This window comes from Sapajus apella, unplaced genomic scaffold, assembly GCF_009761245.1.
Source record: "Sapajus apella isolate SASKATOON/1434 unplaced genomic scaffold, GSC_monkey_1.0 scaffold59, whole genome shotgun sequence".
NCBI lineage: Eukaryota > Metazoa > Chordata > Mammalia > Primates > Cebidae > Sapajus > Sapajus apella.
In genome coordinates, this window is record NW_022436999.1 from 4,013,465 (window position 1) to 4,035,746 (window position 22,282).

At 43.4% G+C, this 22,282-nt stretch overlaps 1 protein-coding gene across 6 annotated transcripts in view; it reads left to right on the forward strand.

Annotated features, from left to right (window-relative positions):
- Nucleotides 1-21,589, forward strand: part of DCAF5 (DDB1 and CUL4 associated factor 5) — a 109,520-nt gene extending 87,931 nt beyond the window's left edge. For 4 of the 6 annotated variants that reach the window (XM_032245814.1, XM_032245813.1, XM_032245819.1 and 1 more), the window contains exons 8-9: nt 10,403-10,530; nt 16,900-21,588. In XM_032245814.1, the coding sequence (XP_032101705.1) occupies nt 10,403-10,530; nt 16,900-18,660 (1,889 nt within the window). In that variant the 3' untranslated portion in view covers nt 18,661-21,588. Of the gene's footprint in view, nt 1-10,402; nt 10,531-16,899 lie in introns of all 6 variants that reach the window. The other 2 variants (XM_032245818.1, XM_032245817.1) reach the window with 1 other exon arrangement.
- Nucleotides 21,590-22,282: the final 693 nt, after the last annotated feature.

Consider the following 22,282-nt stretch of genomic DNA (forward strand, 5'->3'; position numbering starts at 1 on the left):
AATGTCTCTTTGACTTAAATAATCACGGGCCAGGGATAAGTGTGTATGCATTCTCTCTCTCTCTCTCTCTTTCTCTCTCTCACTCTCTCCCATGCGCGCGCGCACACGCACACACACACACACACACATACACACACACTCTCTCTCTCTCTCTGTAGCTATTGAATATATGATTCTAAGGCAGGCTAGTAAAGGAAAGTTGACTTGCTGTTGTACACCTAATGGCATAATCAGAACTGGAGTCTAGATGATAAGCAGTCAACATTTACTTGATGCCTGCTGTGTGTTTCACATGTCTGCCGAGCGCTGAGAGAATGAGATGAAGGGCAGTCCTGAGCGTGAGCCAAAGTCAGGGCCATCTTTTTCTTCTGCACACTCCTGCTCAGGAAGGCTGTTATTCAGTCTTTGTTTTTTTGTTACACAAACTCCAAAGAGATGAAATTTATTTACTGTATAAACAGTACTACATAAGTCTTTCCAATAGGACTTCCTAGTGGGCTGAGGAGATCATTTCAAGATGTAAGACCTATATCCACTATAAAACTTGCTACCAAGGAAGATCAGGTCCAATTTTTTAGTTGATTTCAAATAACTTATTCTAAAAATCCCTTTAAAATTAGAGGAAGAAGCCGGGTGCAGTGGTTCATGCCTGTAATCCCAGCACTTTGGGAGGCTGAGCAGGGTGGATCACTTGAGGTCAGGAGTTCGAGACCAACCTGGCCAACATAGTGAAACACTGTCTTTACTAAAAATTAAAATTAGCTGGGCACGGTGGTGCACACCCATCATCCGAGCTACTCGGGAGGCTGAGGCAGGAGAATCACTTCAACCTGGGAGGCAGAGGTTGCAATGAGCTGAGATTGCACCACTGCACTCCAGCCCAGGCAACAGAGGAGACTCTGTCTCAGAAAATAAAAATAAATAAAAAACAAAAATAAAAATTAGAGGAAGGAATAGAACTAGAACTGAGAATTTTGCTGTGGCAAAGAAAACGTTCATCAGAGCATGTCTTACATTTCTAAAGAAGATAGGAAGGGCATCTGTTTTTATATGGTAATTCTGAAAATAAAACAAATAGACCAGCAGTTACATATAGAGCCAGAGTTACATATTGAAAGGAGCATTAGACTTAAAATCATACCTGGATTCCAATCCCCTAACTTGAATTTAACTACCACTACACAATTCTAAGCAAGTTACATAATAGTGATTTGTCTGAGCCTCAGTTTCTTACGTCGAATGTCCCCCACCCCTGTCTTATATTGTGCGATGATGTAATAATCTTGGAAGCTTTCTGAAAGCAATGTGTATTCAAATGGAAGACATTATTACTGCTATGTATGGTAAGATCAGTGTAGATCCATCATTTCCAAAGCATTTTCTCCCCAGTAAGTTAAGTATGGAAGTAATGGATTTGGCAATGTGTAGGGAAGGTTGGTAGGTGTCTATTGAAAATATTTATATTACCTTTCCCTTCTCTTTCCCCAAATTCTTGTTAGAAAGGGCTTTAGGGTTTTCATAGGTTGAGTTGCTTTTCCTGAGGTACATGTTACTCTAAGACCTTCTTATTTATGGAAAGAAGCGTAATACGATAGAGTTGTTAGGACTGGCTTTAAATTCCTGATCCAGGCCTGGTGCAGCGGCTCACGCCTGTAATCCTAGCACTTTGGGAGGCCGAGACAGGCAGATCATGAGGTCAGGAGATCAGGACCATCCTGATCAACATGCTGAAACCTGTCTCTACTAAAAATACAAAAAATTAGCCGGGTGTGGTGGTATGTGCCCATAGTCCCAGGTACTCAGGAGGCTGAGGCAAGGAAATCCCTTGAATCCTGGAGGTGGAGGTTGCAGTGAGCCAAGATTGCACCACTGCAATCCAGGCTGGGCAACAGAGAGAGACCCCCCCAAAAAAATCCTGATCTATTTATCTTCCAACTAGGGGCTTTGGAAAAATGTCCTAATCTTACCAAACGCCTGTGAAATAAGGATAATAACACCATCAACAACAATAATACCTTCTTAGGATTATTGTGAGAGTACTTAGTAGCTACTCAATGACTGTTACTCCTCATTAAGAAAGCTTTCCTGGCTGGGCAAAGTGGCACATGCCTATAATCCCAGCACATTGGGAGGCTGAGATGGAAGGATCGCTTGATGCCTCAGGAGTTTGAGACCACCAAGAGCAACATAAAGGGACCCTGTCTTCACAGAAAAATGTTTTTGAAGTAACTGTTGCTGGGCACAATGGCTCATACATGTAATCCCAGCACTTTGGAATGCTGAGGCAGGAATATCGATTGGCCAGCCTGAGCAACACTGCAAGACTGTGTAGAAAGAAAGAAAGAGAAAAGAAAAGAAAGAAAAAGAAAGAGAAAGAAGGAAAGAAAGAGAAGGAAAAGAAAAGAAATAGGGGAAGGGGAAGGGAAGAAGGAAAGGAAACTGGGCATGGTAGCATATGTCTATAGTCCCACTTACTCAGGAGGCTGAGGCAGGAGTACTGCTTAGAACCCAGGAGTTTGAGGCTACACACTTCAGCAACAGAATGAGACTCCATGTCTACAAGAGAAGAAAAAGAAAGCCTTCTCCCTTTTTAAACTTACCTTTTAATATATCCTTAGAGATCAAGACATTGTCCTTCCTTGCTACCCTCCTGGAATGGCTGACTGAGTTGTTCTTGAGTGAAAGCTGGCCTTGACTCATCAGTAGTTCAAGAGGGTTATCTTATGTGACAATTTTTTCCCTGAATGGAAGGGAAAAACATGTATTTTTACTGCCAACTCACTGCAGCCACCCCCACTGGCAGTAGGCTGATGAAGTAGGCTGGAAACAGCTGTAAATGCATTTTTATGGGCCTGCATATGTCTGTGTGCTCTGTCTGTCTTCTTTTTCTAGACATGTATTTGCTCTCAGTCACTTAGGCCTAGGAATCTGCTTTTTCTTCCCATGGACTTGGAAAAAACAGCTGTTTTTAATTGTTTGCAAGTAGTTGGTTATAAACAAATGTGAGGCACTTATGATGAAAGAAGAACTCAGTATAACTGACTTTTCTGTGCAACTAAGCATTGATGCCTCTGGAGCTCTTTGAGCTGTACTGACAGCATTGGCTGTGCCCATCTGGCTTTTCTCAGCTCTTAAGTAGTTATGTGGTCTCCAAGAGGCAGTCACCATTCTGTCTGTATTGTCAGTATCTTTGATTATCCTTCTCTTTATGGTTTGAAACTTAAAGACCCTGCGACTGTTCACTTGGGCCTTTTTGAAATGTTAAGAGGCTTGGATATATTTTTTAGATGTACCAGGAAAAGAAGTAGTCTCTTGTCTTGCAGTAAACTCTTTTTTTTTTTTTTTTTTTTTTTTTTTCTTTTTGAGATGGAGTTTCGCTCTTGTTGCCCAGGCTGGAGATCAGTGGCGTGATCTCGGCTCACCACAGTCCCAGTTTCAAGCAATTCTGTCTCAGCCTCCCGAGCAGCTGGGATTACAGGCTTGTGCCATCACACCTGGCTAATTTTGTATATTTAGTAGAAATGGGGTTTCTTCATGTTGGTCAGGCTTGTCTTGAACTCCCAACCTCAGGTAATCCACCCGCCTTGGCCTCCCAAAGTACTGGGATTACAGGTGTGAGCCATCACATCCGGCTCTTGCAGTAAACTCTTAATTCTACCAGTGGAGTCAAATTGTCTTAAAGCTACTTACCAAACCTCATTTTAACAGATAGCTTTAAGCTTCCATTTCATTCCAGAGAATATGATGAGGGCTTTAACTTCAATTTGTTCACTTATTGAGTATCATTAGATAAGACATCATGTAAAGCTCTAAGGGCCACTGAAAAATGAACACTGTTTTGCCTTCAAAGAGCTTCCTGTATGACAGAGATGACAAAAAGGATGTGCATGAGCACACACACAGGCCCTTGCACTCAAGGTAAAAGTAGCTTTTGAGGCCCATAAAAAAGGTAATTAAGGAGGTCTTGAAGAGTTTTGAGGAGACTGGTAAAGTTGTCATGCAATTAGCATTTCAGAGGACCCTGAAGGATAGGTAGGATTTCAACCCCATTATTTCTCTGCTCCTACTTACTACATTATAGTAAAAATGTTATAAAAGAATATCTGGACTGGGCATGGTGGCTAATGCCTGTAATCCCAACATTTTGGGAGGCCAAGGTGGGCAGATCACAAGGTCAGGAGATTGACACCATCCTGGCCAACATGGTAGAACCTCGTCTCTACTAATAATACAAAAATTAGCTGGATGTGGTGGTGCACACATGTAGTCCCAGCTACTCAGGAGGCTGAGGCAGGAGAATCGCTTGAACCTGAGAGGCGGAAGTTGCAGTGAGCCGCGATCACGCCACTGCACTCCAGCCTGGTGACAAAGCGAGACTCTGTCTCAAAAATAAAAATAAAAATAAAAAAAGAATATCTGGGCCAGATTAGGTGGCTCACACCTGTAATCCCAGCACGTCAGGAGGCCAAAGCAGGAGGATTGCTTGAGCCCAAGAATTTGAGACCAGCCTGGGCAACACGGTGAAACCCCATCTGTACAAAAAATTAGCCAGGCATGGCGCCATGTGCCTTTAGTCCCAGCTACTAGGTAGGCTGAGATAGGAGGATTGCTTGAGCCTGGGAGGTGGGGGTTTCAGTGAGCCGAAATCGTGCTACTGCACTCCAGCCTGGGCAACAGAGTGAGACCCTGTCTCAAAAAAAAAAAAAAAAAAAGATATGAAATTGGCTGCAGGAAGATGGAAAAAAAGAAACACGTATTCAGTGATAGAACCTATAAGTGGAGATTTTTTTTCCTGCATACTTGTGCTCCACCATCTAATACACTCACATGTTTTCATTAATTCATCATATATTTATTAAAAACCTTACTATGTGCTAGGCACAGTTCTAGAGACTTGGGATACAGTGGAGACAGAACCCCTGCTATCATGGAGCTTACGTTCTAGTAGGGGAAACAATGAACAATAACCATAGTAAATTATGTAGTATGTTTAAAAGGTTAGAAGTGCTGTAGAAAAAGTAGAACAGAGTAAGGAAGATAGGAAGTGGTATTGTGGGGCCCAGGGGACTGCAGTTGTACACAGAATGTTGAGTCTAGGCCTTATTGAGGAGGTCATATCTGAGTAAAAACCTCAAAGTGCTTGAGGGGCTAGCCATGCAGAAATTTGGTGGAAGACCATTTCGGGGAGAGCCAGCATGAAAATCCCGAAGTAAGAGTGTACCTGGCGTATTTGATAAATAGCAAGGAAGTCAGGGTGTTAAGGTAGAGTGGGGAATGGGATAATAGTGGAAGATGAAGTCAGTGGTGAGGCAAGAGGAGGTGTGCATGTATAGCATGTGACTGTACTGAATACTGAACACAATGGTGAGTGTTTGTGTAGCTAAATGTAAAAAAGACACAGTGAAAATACAGGGTGGTTTTGTTTTTTTTTTTTTTTGAGACAGTCTCACTCTGTCACCTAGGCAGGAACAGTGGTGTGACCTAACCTCACTGCAGCCTCTATCTCCCAGATTCAAGTGATTCTCATGCCTCTGCCTCCCAAGCAGCTGGGATTACAGACATGCATCACCATGCCTGGATAATTTTGGTATATTTAATAAAGACAGGGTTTCGCCATGTTGACCAGGCTCAAACTCCTGGCCTCATGTGATCTGCCCACTTTGGCCTCCCAAAGTGCTGGGATTACAGGTGTGAGCCACTGCTCCTGGCCAAAATACAGTATTATAATCTTATGGGACCACTGTCATTGACTGAAACATCATATGCAGCACATGACCGTAATGGGTTGCAAGGAACAGGCAAAAACTCCAAAGACTCTGGCAAGAAAATTAATCCTGGTGTTTTGCATTTGGGATTGATTTCAGCACAGAATACTTAAGTGGTCGCTTTTATAGCCCAAAGTGCCATTGAAGACAGCTTCTCAGCATGATTGATAAGTTGCACATCAAGAAATCTTGACCACATTGCTTTCAGCTTTTGAGTCAAAAACATACTCATTCTTGGAGGGCTTCATGAAGCAAATGAACTTGACACTAAACAAAAGCAACTGATACTGGCTAGAAATGGGAATAGTATTCTGACTCTTCAAAGGCATGATGCAATAAACCCTGACTGAATGTTATGAAAGTGGGTAGAGAAGGGAGGGAAATTAGGACATATACATTTCCCTTTGTCTTCTCTAGGGTGACATTTGGCCTTGGCATTTAGAAAGATCTTTATCTGAATTTTGAGCAAGGTGTTTTCTTCTGGGATCCTTGGGTCCTCTAAGGTAGTAAGTGGATCACTGATACTGAAATTCTGTGAGATACTTTGTTCTCATTTTCTTCTCTGAGATCTTGCAATAGATAAGGTTATAGTCTTCCCCACCCCCCTACCATCTCTTCTAAATCAAAGAAAGATTAATATATGGGGACTTTGGCCTCAACTTACAACTAAACTTAAAAAGGATTGTCAGCTGGCTGGGCACAGTGGCTCACACCTGTACTCCCAGCACTTTAGGAGGCTGAGGCAAGTGGATCTCAAGGTCAGGAGTTTAAGACCAACCTGACCAACATGGTGAAACCCTGTCTCTGCTAAAAATACAAAAAAAAAAAAAAAAAAGTAAAAATGCAAAACAATTAGATGGTGGCATGCACCTGTAATCCCAGCTACTCAGGAGGCTGAGTTAGGAGAATCACTTGAACCCGGGAGGTGGAGGTTGCAGTGAGCTGAGATCGGACCACTGCACCCCAGCCTGGGTGGCAGAGAAAGACTCCATCTCAAAAAAAAAAAAAAAAAAAGAGTGTCAGCACATTTGGCTAAGCCAGCCATAGCAGATGGCCCAGAGAAATGACTGTTGGTTTATACAGAATTTCATGAACAAATGGCAGCTCAGGAATGAGTCAAATCCTTTTTCCTGGGTATGCTGTATTTTATTTATTGGTACCCATTGTTAGCGATTCAGTCAGGACACCGTTCAACAATCAGGGGGCGAGGTTGATTCTTACCTGAGTCCTTACCCACAGTCTTAGAGATGACCCTGAAGGGATATTATGTGGTTTATATAGTTCTTGGATAAAAATATGCCATTCCTAACTCCTTCCAATTTGACCCTGCTATTGACCGGCACAGTCTGGCTAGATGACAGAGGAAAGGAGTCTCTCTGTTCTTTCTGATATTGGCATTTTGACTTTAGCTATTTCACATTACAGGAGAAGCTGTCTGGCTTATACAGATTTCCAGGACTAATAATCTCAAAAAAAAAAAAATTATTCTATATAAACTGTAGAGTAGCAGCTGTATTCAATCACCTGAAACCTGCGAACCAGGAAAGAAACTATAAAGAACCTCTCTGAAGCCATTTATTGCTATGATTTTACAGTCTTGGTTACCTTAAACAAACGGTCACCATAATTCTGCCTGTACCTGTTTTCACCTCAATCTCTGGGTTTATTGATTTCCTCTTCTTTTTCAGATTTCCTAGGTACCAGCATGGGTGGAAAGAAGGGAAAAAAAGACTTCGTGTTAAAATTGCTACCAAGAAGAGAGATCAGGGCCGGGCGCAGTGGCTCACGCCTGTAATCCCAGCACTTTGGGAGGCCGAGGCGGGTGGATCACAAGGTCAGAAGTTCAAGACGAGCCTGGCCAAGATGGTGAAACCCCGTCTCTACTAAAAATACAAAAATTATCTGGGCATAGTGGTGGGCACCTGTAATCTCAGCAACTCAGGAGACTGAGGCAGAGGATTGCTTGTACCCAGGAGGCGGAGGTTACAGTGAGCCGAGATTGCATCACTGCACTCCAGCCTGGGTGACAGAGTGAGACTCTTTCTCAAAAAAAAAAAAAAAAGAGAGAAATCAGATGAGGTCAGATTGCATGAAAGAGCAATGCAGTTTTTCAGGCATTGATACCCTTCAGTTATTCTTTAGATCTGAAAGTTATTGTAATTGTGTTCCAAGTCAGAAAGTTTGGTTTGGTTGATACAATTTAGTTCTATGATAGCTGATTATTATGAGACCTTCCATCTGTCCTCTTTTGACATACTTGTTCTAAAATTCCTCTCTTTTCAAACACTTATCCATTCAGCAAGTATTTATGCACCTGGTGGACTTTGGACACTGCACTTCAGGTTCTAGTTATGCAAGAGTAAGTAAGACAGATCCAGTTCTACTCTCATCGTGTACTCAGTGTCAGCGATGTGATGAAATGTCTTATGATAAAGCTATAGAGCTTGTGCTCGGGGTACCGTTGAATACAGTGCCCCTCCTTTTAATTTAGGACTTCAGAAGAAAAACAGCCTATCTGATAACTGCCAGAAAGATTTAGAAATTTAAATCTTCTGAATGTAAGCTTCTGACTCCATTCCTATTCAAACTCTTCCATCTTCCAAAGGCAGCTGATATGGTGGAAAGCAAGATTCTGGTTCAAATCTTAGTTCTGCCATTTTCTAACTTATGACTTGGGACAAGTCACTTAAATCCCCCACCTCCCTTTTTTTGAGGCAGAAGGATTAAACAAGAGACTGTTACTAGATTTAAATCAAAGTTTCTTTGCTAACCACCCTAGCGGGAGCAGAGGCAGAAGTCAGGCATTGAAAAAGTAAAATTCAGAGGAGACCCATGAGCAGGAATGCAACTTGTCATAATTAACCTTACCTAGAAAAGAAATAAACCCAAAGGAACTTTTGGGGGATGGTAGAATCTCTCAGACAACTATTTTGGATTCTTTAGATTCCTATTTATCCCTCTTCCCCAATTGTCTCTAGTTTATTTTCATTTTGACTAGACCCACCTTCCCTTTCATCCCACCTTAGAACCCAGTGCACTCAGACTGCCTAGGGGTTCCCACCGTGGCAGTCTACATCAGTGCCTGGCCTTTCCTCATCCTCTTTCTCCATGAAAAATCCACTAGTCCTGTGTCCTGGTCCCTCTCTTTTCCTTTATGGTTTATTAGCAAACTTGATGTTGGGCTGAGATATGAATGTGATAAATATATTTTCCATCCTGGACAATTCAAATATTACTAATGTCAAACATGGAGAAAAATTTTGTCACCCACAAAATAGATTGAGCACCTAAAGCTGACTGTGTGAGCAGATGGGTGCAGTCTGGAAACTTTTGCTGTCATAAAAAAAGATATGTACATGGTAATAAGTACATATCTCTTCCACGAGACAAAAGAAGAGTTGTGTTAGGGGGCCAAAAGTAGAAGATACCCCTAGAGCCATGTTATTTCTAGGGAAGGGACATTGTTCTAGTCATTTTCCCTCCAAACACAGACTTTGAGAAATATTTGGAATGAATGTTTGAATAAGGTGGAGTTGTGAGTGGAGGGAAGCACTTGGAGCAGAGACTGTCTAACAATACTTTGTGACTAGTGGCGCCATGCTCCTGGTAGGGACTAAGAGGGGGTCCCTTGAGTAGATAAATGAACGCTCATTTGTTTGTGTCTGGATGCATCACATTTTGCCAGTTAGCCAAGGGCACATGTTTCTCTGTGTGTACTGAGTTGTCTGATTGCTCAGAAGTAACTTGATCAGAACTTATGTACACGTGTGCTGGATGGGTATGATACCATTACCAGTGAAACAGAACCTTTGAATTTATCCCGAGTTCATAAATGATAACATCTTTATCTATGTTATAAGTTCCAGGCCTCTGGCACTTTTCTCAGTCACTGAAGAAGGAAGCCTACAGGATGGTCCTTAAAATAGACCTTGCTATCCATGTCCTCTTGACTTTCATCTATATGTGGTATCTTTAAGGCCCACTCTCTAATTATAATTCTCAATACTTGGACCCTGCTTATTAAGAATGTAATCCAAATCTTTCTTTCTTTATCCTTAGTTCTCCCTGCTATTGGGGCAGCGAGCAGAGAAGTATTCTCTCTATTATTCCCCCTGTGGTTTTGGATTTTGTGGAGTTTTTTGTTTTGTTTTGTTTTTGGTTTTTTTGTTTGCTGTCTTCATCATAGAAACTGAGGGCAAATGGATTAGAGATGTTTTTTGTACATTTAAGTCATTATATGCTTCTGGTTCTGCATGTCCCTGGTTCAGCTGCTTAACTATTCCCAAGCAGTTCAGTCTCATTTTGCTCATGATTAGCCTTTTCTAAGGTAACACTTGGATTCTATCTTGGGGATCAAAAATTTGAGAAATGTTTTAAGTGGCTTTAGTTTCATTGACAATGGAATTGCAGTGGGTGGGTGTGGGCAATGCTTAAAGGCTAAATAAAGGCTCTTCATAAGAGCACATATGCACATCTTCTCTCTTTCCATAGCAACTTATCTGTAAGATTAAGCATTCTGCTGGTGGTATAGTTAATAAAATCTTAGCTCCAATTCAGAGCTGTTTCTTTGCCATTACTGGAACCTATTTACTTTCATCCTTTTCATCATTTGATTTTTGTTTCCTTTGTTTTCCCAGGTGGCATTGGTAGGGTGGTCAACGGAGCCTTCATGGTGCTGAAAGGGCATCGATCTATTGTTAACCAGGTCCGATTTAATCCTCATACCTACATGATCTGCTCTTCTGGTGTAGAAAAGATTATCAAGGTGAGGCACCTTCCCCTTCTGTCCTTTTAGAGAAATTCTCACAATTCATAATTAGAAGAAACTAGAATAATATATGTAGGACCTCATATCTAAACATACTAAAGGTCTATCAAAAGTCTCAGATTTTGACATATTACAAAATATTGGAAAGCTGATATTAAAAAGTGATGCCAGGCATAATGACAGTACCTATAGTCCCAGCTACTTAGGAGGCTGAGGCAGGAGGATCACTTTAGCCCAGGAATTTGAGGCCAACCTGGGCAACATAGCAAGACACCATTATAAAAAAGAAGAAGAAAGAAAGGTGATTTAAAATGCTCCTTTCAGAACCATTTAGTTTTTCATTAAACAAATTTTTTTAGAGACAGGGTGTTGCTATGTTGCCCAGGCTGGACTTGAACTTCTGGGCTCAAGTCCTCCTTCTGCCTGAGCCCCCCAAGTAGCTGAAACTACAGGCATGCATCACTGTACCTGGCTTGGAACCATTTTTTTAAACTAGTCGCTAAGCTTTGAAACAGAGGGTGTCTTCTTAACACTACTTTGTATGCTGCAACATTTTCAAAGGCCTTTGGTCGTGAGTATAATGAATTTTGCTTTCAAACCTCATCTGGAGGTTAGGAGAGCCACTATCCCCTCCGTTACTTTGTATGTACTTTGCATTAATTGCTGTCCTAATATGGCACAGATAAAACTAATGATTGCCAGAATCATAGTTAAATTGTCTCAGGATATATCAAAAAAACTACTGCATGTGGTTGTAATTGAGGCTACTTGGGTATGAATGCTAAAACTTGAATCATTTGCACATTGGCTGAATTAACTCACCTCTGCCAATAAATGCTTTTGTAGCTGCAAAAGAGGGTCCCAGCCTGGCCCCGTCCACAGAAGGTTGACCCACTGCCCCTCACTTGTATTCCGATGGGTAGTACCATTTCTCCATATCTGAGAAAATGAGAATTCAGGGTAAATAATTAATTCTTGAGGTCCCTGAGAGAATGACTTTTAAGTAAGGATAGGTAATATTCCTGCTAAAAGCTAAAATACCTCGATTTTGGCTGGGTGTGGAGGCTCACACCTGTAATCCAAAGTACTGTAATCCCAGTACTTTGGGAGGCTGAGGCAGGAGGATCTCTTGAGCCCAGGAGAACAGCCTGAGAAACACAGCAGGACCCAGTCTCTACAAAAAAATTTCAAAATTAGTGTATACCTGTGGTCCCAGTTACTCAGAAGGCTGAGGCTGAGGGATTGCTTGAACCTAGGAGGTCAAGGCTGCAGTGAGCCATGTTCCCACCACTGCACTCCAGCCTAGGCAACAGAGTGAGACCCTGTTTCAAAAAAAAAAAAAAATCATCAGTTTTTTTCTTAAAATGACTTTGAAAACCTGAGAGTTTTCAGAGAAAAAATTAAAATTGGTTTGTGATTATTTCATTTCATAATGTTCATTTTCTTTTGTTCTTAAAGTAACTATCCAGAGCTAAAACAAGTTGTACTTGATGGCAGGGGGCAGCTGACAGAAATATAATATTGAGGCCGGGAGCAGTGGCTCATGCCTGTAATCCCAGCACTTTGGGAGGCTGAGGCAGGTGGATCACCTGAGGTCAGGAGTTTGAGACCAGCCTGGCCAAAATAGTGAAACCCTGTCTCTACTAAAAATATAAAAACTAGCTGGGTGTGGTGGCAGGTGCCTGTAATCTCAGCTACTCAGGAGGCTGAGACAGGAGAATCGCTTGAACCCAGGAGGCAGAGGTTGGAGTGAGCCAAGATTGTGCCACTGCACTCCAACCTGAGTGACAAAGCGAGACTCTGTCTCAGAAAGAGAAAAGAAATGTAATATAGGCGTGCAGGTCAATATTTTTATTTGTCCTTAGCCCAACTTCCTTGATTTACTTTGCTAGTGCTGTGGATCAGGGCTGACTTTGACGGTGGCACACATTTCCCCATGGGGCTAGAATGAGGAACTCATTTTTACTGACTTTTTCTTTTTACAGATGATGAGATTTACATTATAAATTAACTGCCCAAGGTCACACAGCTAATTAGTGGCAAAGCTAGAATAGAGCCCTACCCTTTGTTCTTCCCAGCATACTACCACATTTGCCATGCTGATGGGAAGGCAGCAAGCAGCCCCATTCCCCTGCTGGATTTGAGCCTCTCAGTAGGGCAGTCATTGAAATGGCCCAGTCCCTTGCATTGCTTTCCCTTCTCCTTTGGCTGATGACTAATGGGTTGGCTCTGTAATGTGTCCTCTCTGGGCCTGCTGACGTCATTCTTTCTCAGAGAGCTTTCTGCTTAGGGACCTCCTTTACAAGAGAAATTCCTGTTGGCTGTGTACTCTGGGATGCTTCTGTGATAAGTCTCCCTATTTATTGTTTAGTCAACTATGTCATAGGCTGCAAAATAGCCAAGTTCTCAGAGGAAAAAGAAAAAAACGTTTTCTCTGTGAGGTTATCCAGACTGAACTATGGAGCTCACTGCTACCTGTTTCACATGGAATCTGAACCCTCTTCCGCCAGGAGGCATGTTTAGCCCTTTGAAATGTTAAGTATGTACAGATGACCACAGTGAGAGGGAAAGCAAAAAGCCCTGGAGTTCTCAGCTTTGTTGTCTTGCAGGTGTCATCCCCAGTCACAATCTAGTTGGGAATGGCATGGTACTAAGCATTGCAGGAAGGGCAGTGGTAAGGAGAAAGATGAGACCAAGGGCCATGCTGGCCTCATCTCTACTGGAATTACTGCCTCACCCTGCGCTAAAGGGCACTGAGTCTCAACCCTTGGTTCTGTCTCCCATCTATAAAGTGAAGGTGCGGACAGTGACTTGCCACCCAGGAGTGCCTTGTGAACTACCTGTGCCTAACTCCTATTTTAATAAATGTCACTTTCCTGCCTCCTATTTCTGAGAATATCAGTGACTCAAAGAGCATTAGCCACCATGTTCTGGTCCAGCCTGAGACCTGCTTTTTTCTCACTACCTCTACTCCCTCCTTCTCTCTGTCCTTGTCCTTTACTTCCATCTTCCTGGTTTGGAGAAACTCCCTGTTGTCAGGGACAACACAGGGAGACCCCATCTCTACAAAAAATGTAAAAATTAGCCAGGCATTGTGGTGCCTGCCTGTGGTCCCAGTTACTTGGGAGGCTGAGGTGGGAGGATCACTTGAGCCCAGGAGGTCGACGTTGTAGTGAGCTATGTTCATGTCACTGCACTCCAGCACGGGTGACAGAGCAAGACCCTTTCTCAAAAATAAAAGCATATCATGATCGCATGTGTAACTCAAACACTTGTCACTTAATTGCTTTCCATTTTTATAATGTTTAAATAAGAATACATCCTTTTCCTCAGCAGCCCCTTGAGCTAAACTTCACTGTGCATGGAGAGGAAAATATTTGTCTCATCTCTCATCTCTTCACTTCTCTTATCTTTTCTTTTCTCTTCCTTCCTTCTCTCTCTCTCTCTCTCTCTCTCTCTCTCTTTCTTTTCTTTTCTTTTCTTTTCTTTCATTTTATTTTTTTTTTGACAGGCTGGGTGGCATGATCATGGCTCACTGCAGCCTCAATCTCCCCAGGCTTAGGTTGTCCTCCCACCTCAGCCTCCTGAGTAGCTGGGACTACAGGTGCACACCACCACTCCTGGCCAATTGTTGTGTTATTTTGTAGAGACGGGGTTTTGCCATGATGCCCAGGCTGGTCTCAAATCCCAGGGCTCCAGTGATCTTTCTGCCTTGGCCTTCCAAAGTGCTGGGATTACAGGTGTGAGCCACCACACCTGGCTCTTTCTGATGAATTTTGCCCCATGATGAGGCATGTCTAGCCACATTTAACATGTAACAGGAAGTTGGTTTTTCACCGATTCCCTTCTGAGTTGTTAACTTTTGGTGTAAAGAAATTGCCAATTTCACAAATGGTTGAAATTGATACATTAATATTAAGGATGAGGACAGTCAGTACTTCTGCTGTTCCGAAATCTCTGAGGGTGAGGTTTAACATTCTGGTTGAGGCATTCAATTGAGAAAACATCACATTTATTGGCGTTGGGTATAGGCTTTGGTATCATTCTCATTTATACATACAAGAAACAGGCTTTTAAGGGTGAGGTCATTTGCTCAGAGCCACAGGAAATGACAGGGCTGGAGTTCCTACCTGCTCCTGAAGCACTGTACTGTGAGTCCCTTGAGGATTGAAGACTGGCAGCCTGGCGTGAAGGTTTTGCTTTGCTCTGAATCTTAGGATTGGATGAGACCCATCTAATCTACTGTTTAGAGGAAGGAGCTGAGTATCACCCGCTAACTAGGAGTGAGTGGAAACCCACATTCAGGACTCCTGCCTCTTAATCCTGTGTTTTATTCCATTACTCCAGGCTTCAGGAATGAACAGTCTACCTCAGCTTAATACATTCCAGAGCCCAAACGCAAACTAACTTTCAATGTTATGACTTTCATTCCTGAAGGGAAAATGTGGGAGCTGGGTAGTAATACACTGGAACCTAAAAACGAGCTTGATGAGGAGTTAAGCCAACATCTCACCTTTGTTATTTTGCACTTTTGTTAACAAATTCTGAGTTTCTGTGAAAATCTTCATATTAGAGAACATGGTTAATGACATTTTACCACTTTTAAACTGGAGAGGTTAGAAATTTGGCTCAGAATTATGAATAAGATACAAAAAAACATCCTAAGGGCTTTCCCTTTGGACCCCTCAGCTTCCTTTCTAAGCCATCAAGCTCTTTTATTCCCTTAGACATCTGTTTGCAGAGATAGTAATTTATAGCTTAAGCCACATGCTGGAGACCATGTGTAAACCTTCAGATAAATCCTTTATTTTATTCTACTTACTTTATGGTAACTGTAGTCTAGCGTTTATCAAAAGTTGGTCTACCTACTCACTCATCCCTTGAGTAGTTAAAAATCCATGGACTTACCGAGTGTCCATGACTTACTGAATCAGAACCTCTAAGAGTGGGACTCAGGAATCAACATTATAATTGCTCTTCTGGTGATTCTTGTGCAGTCCAAAGTTTGAAAACCAATCCCTTAAAACTCTCCTGAGTAAGATTACGAAGCTGGAGAGGGGAGAACATCTGAGTAACATCTAGAGTTATGGGTAGGGAACAAAGTTGAAAGAGGAATGAATCTGAGTTGGGAATTGGTAGAGAGGCTCATCTAGAAGGTTTCTTCAGCCTCTTTGGAACTGAGGGGTCCTCTGCAGAGATACCACCTCCCAGGAATTGCCAAGTAAAACATGGCAGGAATGGGACTCAGGAGAATTCCCACAGGGAGGTGACGTGCATTTGTCCTCAGATAGCTTTGGGGAAACAAAGTCTCGGTCTTGATGGAGGATGGGGGATGAGGGGCCACTGTTTTCTGGGTTGGATGCCATCTAAAGATAGACACCAGCCTGTCAGGCAAGAAGATTGCCTGGGATTTCATCTGAGTTGCCATGACTACAGGCTGATGTAACTGGGCTGCTCTGTGCTGCTGTGAACTAGTCTGGCTGTCAAGTGGAGCTAATCGTTCTCATTCGCGGTGACAGCTTAATTACCTTGCACTTGATTTTGCATAACAGTAAAGCTGAGCCTTTAAGTCTGGCAGACTTGAGTTTCCTAGCTCTGCTGCCTTTTAGCTGTGAGTCCATGTCCCTGACGATGGAGTAGAGGGCCATTATGAGTGGGGCTGCAGTTACCTGTCCTTGAGGCGTGTGTCCTACCTACTCCTATAGCTAACATACTTGTTGGAGAGCAAGCCAGCAGCTCCCTGGTTAAGAGAACCCAGTTTCCTGGGCAACTGATGCCTGTATGTCCAAGAGGGAACTGCAGTGTAGGCAGTTGACTATTCTTATCAAGCTCCAGTGAGCAATTCCCATTAGTTAAAAATAGGAATGTTGCAGTTGACCAGAAGTGGAGCTATAGGCTCAGATATTTAATTGCCATAGAGGGCTGAGTGCTGGGTCTGTTTTCATTTGGGAAAAGTGGTATCTGTGTACAGCTTCGGTCTTCTGAAAGTCGTTAACACCTTGGCCATTCTTCAGGTCATCATCTATCCTCTGGGATTATTATTATAATGCCCAACTACTAATAGATGAAACTAAAAGGGAGGAAGATTCTGGTGGAGAAAGTATGTGATTACCCTGGGCCTAGCGACAGGACTTAGGTCTCTTGACACTAGGCTAATACTGTGTTCTGCATTTCTCCACATCTGAGTCTAAAAGCCTCGGTTTTCATACACAGCCTACATGACCCTGTCTGGTAAAGAACATATTTTTAAGTTGGTTAGCAAGTCCTAGCTAAATTATAGGGAGCGTCTGGGGAAGCTCTGCCTTGATGTTCTTTATCATCATCAGTCAAAGAATACTTTCCAGTGATTCCTTGTTGCTCTTGCAGATCTGGAGCCCATACAAGCAGCCAGGATGTACTGGAGACCTCGATGGTCGGATTGAGGATGATTCCCGCTGCCTCTATACCCATGAGGAATACATCAGCCTTGTGCTGAACAGTGGGAGTGGCCTGTCTCATGACTACGCCAATCAGTCGGTCCAGGAAGACCCTCGGATGATGGCCTTCTTTGACTCCCTGGTACGCCGAGAGATCGAGGGCTGGAGCTCTGACTCAGACAGTGACCTCAGTGAGAGTACTATCCTCCAACTGCATGCAGGGGTCAGCGAGCGCTCAGGCTACACTGACTCAGAGTCCTCGGCCTCGCTGCCTCGCTCCCCGCCTCCCACAGTAGATGAGTCTGCCGACAGCGCCTTCCACCTGGGGCCCCTGCGGGTCACCACCACAAACGCAGTGGCCTCAACTCCACCAACACCCACGTGTGAGGACGCAGCCTCTCGCCAGCAGCGTCTGTCTGCTCTGCGGCGCTACCAAGACAAACGCCTCCTGGCCCTTTCCAATGAGTCTGATTCTGAGGAGAATGTCTGTGAGGTGGAACTAGACACAGATCTCTTTCCCCGGCCACGGTCACCCAGCCCCGAAGATGAATCCAGCAGTTCCAGTAGCTCTAGTAGCTCCGAGGATGAGGAGGAGCTGAATGAACGCCGAGCCTGTACCTGGCAGCGGAATGCCATGCGGCGCCGACAGAAGACAACCCGAGAAGAGAGGCCCAGTGCCCCGATCAAGCCCACCAGCACCTACATCGGAGAAGACAACTATGATTACCCCCAGATCAAAGTGGATGACCTTTCCTCCTCCCCCACCTCCTCCCCTGAGCGGAGCACTTCCACTCTAGAGATTCAGCCAAGCCGGGCATCACCAACTTCTGACATAGAATCAGTTGAGCGAAAAATTTATAAAGCTTACAAGTGGCTCCGCTACTCTTATATATCCTACTCAAATAATAAAGATGGAGAGACCTCCCTGGTGACCAGCGAGGCAGATGAAGGGAGAGCAGGAACCAGCCACAAAGACAACCCAGCCCCTTCTTCCAGTAAGGAAGCCTGTCTAAACATAGTAGTGGCCCAGAGGAACCAGGACCTGCCCCCTGAAGGCTGCAGCACAGACGCTTTTAAAGAAGAGACTCCTAGAAATCCCAGCAATGGCCCAGGCCATGAGCACAGCAGCCACACTTGGGCAGAGGTTCCAGAGGGCACCTCTCAGGACACTGGCAATAGCGGCTCTGTAGAGCACCCTTTTGAAACCAAGAAGCTCAATGGAAAGGCCCTGAGCAGTCGGGCTGAGGAGCCGCCCTCTCCTCCTGTTCCCAAGGCATCTGGTTCCACTCTCAACAGTGGGTCTGGCAGCTGTCCCAGGACCCAGTCTGATGACAGTGAGGAGAGGAGCCTCGAAACCATCTGTGCCAACCACAACAATGGACGCTTACACCCTCGTCCCTCTCACCCCCACAATAACGGGCAGAACTTGGGGGAGCTGGAGGCGGTGGCCTACTCTTCCCCTGGACACTCAGACACTGACCGTGATAACTCGTCCTCGTCCCTGACAGGGACACTCCTACACAAAGATTGTTGCGGGTCTGAAATGGCCTGTGAGACCCCCAGTGCTGGAACAAGAGAGGACCCCACTGACACTCCAGCCACAGATAGCAGCAGGGCTGTTCATGGCCACAGTGGCCTCAAAAGGCACCGAATTGAATTGGAAGATACAGATTCAGAGAATTCCTCCTCAGAGAAGAAATTAAAAACATGATAAATACAAAGGGAAAACAAAAAGCTACAAAAGTAGCCTTACCAAAAAAAAAAAAAAAATCTGTTTAGTGAATACAGAGGAAAGGAAAAACAAGTATTAAAGGCACATGAAACCAGGGCCTGAAATTTTGTGTCTGATGCTGCTCCCTTCTATCCAACATTCAACAGTGGGTCTGAATGTCTAGCTGGCCGTTGGCTTGTGCTATGTTAAGAAAGGGAAAAAAAAAACAACCCAAGTGACTCCTTTCTAGTGATATGTGAGCGTAGTGTGCTGCGCAAGGCTCTGTGGAAGTAAATCCTTGTTGAGACATTCAACTTGTTCTTGTGTGCGCACACTGGCACGCGTGAGGTCATTGTCTCATAAGACCTTTCTTTTAGTTCTCCGTCAGAAAGGACCTATGAATTTGTACTTTTTGCCATCTCACCCTGTTTACATGCCATAGGTATTCTGGTCTGGATGATGGGTGCCTGTTAAATTAGGTTGTGCTGCCAGTGAGTTGTAAATTTATGCTGGAAGAATGGAGATGGAAACAGGCCTTCAGCCCATTGGCTGTGCTGTAGAGGAAAGCATGGTTCCTTTCTTAAAGAAATCTTCCATGTTTTCTCTAAGTAACACTTCTTTATTGAGCATTTAATGTGGACATGCTAAAAAAAAAAAAAAGCATTTTTGATGCTAATGAGTTTAGCACTTAAGATCAGATTCAAGAGAATATAGATTCTTGATAAATTTCACTGTTTGCAAATGAGCAGTGCTGCAACATGTACTGTATGAAGGCCATAAAATAGAACTAGTCATGGATAACAGACTTTAACCAGTTAGGTGCTAGATCCTAAGAGGCACTCACAAGGCCAGCAGGTGCTTCCTTGGCTCCCGTGATGGATCGAAGCATAGTGAAAGAAGGGCAAAGACAGCTCTCCAGAGCTTTGTGCTCAGACTACTAAAATAGTTGTTATAGGTGTGTTAATGAAAAGCTTAGTGAGGAGCAGAATGTGGTACTATATTCATTTAACTCAACCCAGAACCGTTGGTCAGAATTGGTGGGACTGGCCTCTTCCCTCAGACTTGCAGTTGATAGAAGCTGTGGTGTTCTGACTAGACTTCACAGAGCAGTAGGCATCTCAAGGTAACAAATTCTTATTGAGTAGGTCTATTAGGAGTCAGAGGGTGTGGGGGAGGGGTCTCCGGCTTACGACTCCTGGTTCCCATGAGTCTTAAGTCTTCTGGTTCCCACAAGAGACTCAGTTTTATTGAGGTAGATACAGGTTTCAAAGGGAAAAGACCAACAGATTTTCAGCATTGCAGTCACTCGGTTATCTATGAAGGGTTGTGCGAAACAGGAAGATCTAGGAACAACTAGGTATCTTGTTGGCGTAAATATTATGAAAAGGCAGAATACTGGCAAGAAATGAGGAAGAAGAGAGAGAAGAACGATATGACTTTCTTGAGCGCAAAGGTGCTAGACAACTAGGAACCCAGCTGGGATTGGTGGAGGGAGGGCCGAATGCTGACTAGTGTGGCCTCACCACCCCAGTCTTCCTTTTAGAGGAAGGCCTGCCCTGCTGGAAGGCCTGCCAAGGGGAGGCTGCCTATGAAGGCAGAAGATGTGGATGAATTCAGGCACTGGGGGTGGGGGGGTTAATTTATAAACGCAAGGTGGTTGGTTTAAGCCAGAAGGAGATACCATCCTGATAAGCTCTGTGAAAGAAAAGATGTGCCTGGTATGTGTGCTGCGGCTGGGTATGAAAACACTGAGAAGGAGGAGTGTGTGTAGCATGGGGGTGTGTACAACTTAACACCTGGACTCTTACTGGGGGAGTAAGAAAGTGATTCTGTAACCAACATTAGAATTACTTTGGATTTGTAATCAAAATGGTTCTATGATTTGTCTTTGACTATTTACAGATAATTGTAAATGCTGGTTTTATAAGCCCAAGTCATTTTACATTTGCTTTTCCAAAATGTATTAAATTGGAATTTTTTAATCCTTTATATACAAAAAAAAAAGATACTATCACTCAGTGTGTGTTTCTCTTCCCCTTCTTAGTCAGCACACCAATCCTTTCTTTTATTCTATTTTATTTTAATCAGCACATAGCCTCTTCTGACTTCTCTAAGGACAATCCTCATATCTTCCTGGAGAAAAGTAGTTAAAGTTCCCTTGTGAACTAGCTACTTAGTAGTTACAATTCCCAAATGCAGAACTTGGTCTTTTCATGTTAAAAGCCTTAATCTCATTTGGGTACTCAAAAGAGAAGTCAGAGTTCATTCTGGTTAACTTTAGAAGCCAAGAAAGATCATTTTTAGCAAGAATGCCTTCCGTCCTTGCCAGAGGCTTCCCAGCATCCTTGGCTCAGCTCACTAGGTGATAGGCCCCATAAGACACACACAGGAGCAGGGTGAGAAATGCTTGCTTTAGAGCTGCTCCACCCTCATTTCCAGAGATTCTGTGTCTATGGTTGTGGGTCTGGAAACCTGGCAGAAACCACTTCTAGAGAACCTTTGCCTAAACTCTTACAGAATTGAGGCCCCAACTTTGACGGCTCATTTAATACCTAATTTCTTCCATAATAGATATTTTTACTAGCAGAACAGATGGCACTGATTAGATAAGGAATTATTTGTAAGTGCCTGTTATGTTTTTTTCCCTGCATCCTGTACATAAAGTTTTAAGTGGCAGGTCCAGATACGTAAAATCATTTCTATTTTCCAGCTGGTTTTGTTAATGATTCTCTAGGATAGCAGGTAAATGAGTTAAATAAGTTGTTGGCTTGGGGCAAGTGAAGTTTGCAACTATGCTTGATTTAATAAGCTGAGAGTCTCTTGTTTGTCTGTCAAGGTGCCTTCCTCTGCTGAAGCCTTACCTCCTTCTCACCCAGCAACGGTTAACTCTTCTCTTGTGTATATGCAAATAAACCTGTTATTCACTTCTCACGTCTTCCTCTTCTCTTCCAGGGAAGACTTGGTTGCTTAGACACCTCTCCTTTACTTCTTTTCTGTTTTAATTCTTGCCTAGGTGGAAGCTTGATTGAAAGCAATATTGAGAACTAGAAGAAAAACTGCTGTATTCCACATCCATGACAATGGTCATTGTCACTTTTAGGTATTGGGACAAAGGTCACATCTGGACAACAAAATGCAGGGTAGGAGGAGGTATTTATTTGGTTTCCTTTACCAGGTTTAAAGGGACTTAGGATAGCCAGACGCTGAAACTAACGCTTTTATGAGTTGGAACTGAGGGAACAATGCAGTGAAGCGACATTACAAACAGCTCCCAAAGAAGTATATTCTGAAGTTTCCAAATACCAAATTGCATTTCTTGCCTTGCCCCAGGCATGCACTGCAAATTTTTTCTAAAGAAAAAAGCAAAACTCATATCTCTTGCCTGTAAAGCTGCCTGCTACTGTTAACTGAAATATTCTTGGTGTCCGGAAAACAGACACGTCCAAAGGAAGACTGTCCTTCCCCCATACCTAAGCAAGGCAAGATGCCACAATTGAAACACCAAGGTGAAGTAAGGCTCAGTGAGTCCCAGCCTTGCCTACAGCAGCAGCAGGATGGTGGTTTTGAACAAAATCGTGTGGTTCTCAGGTGGGATATTCCAGTTTGAGTGCTCATTTGTCTT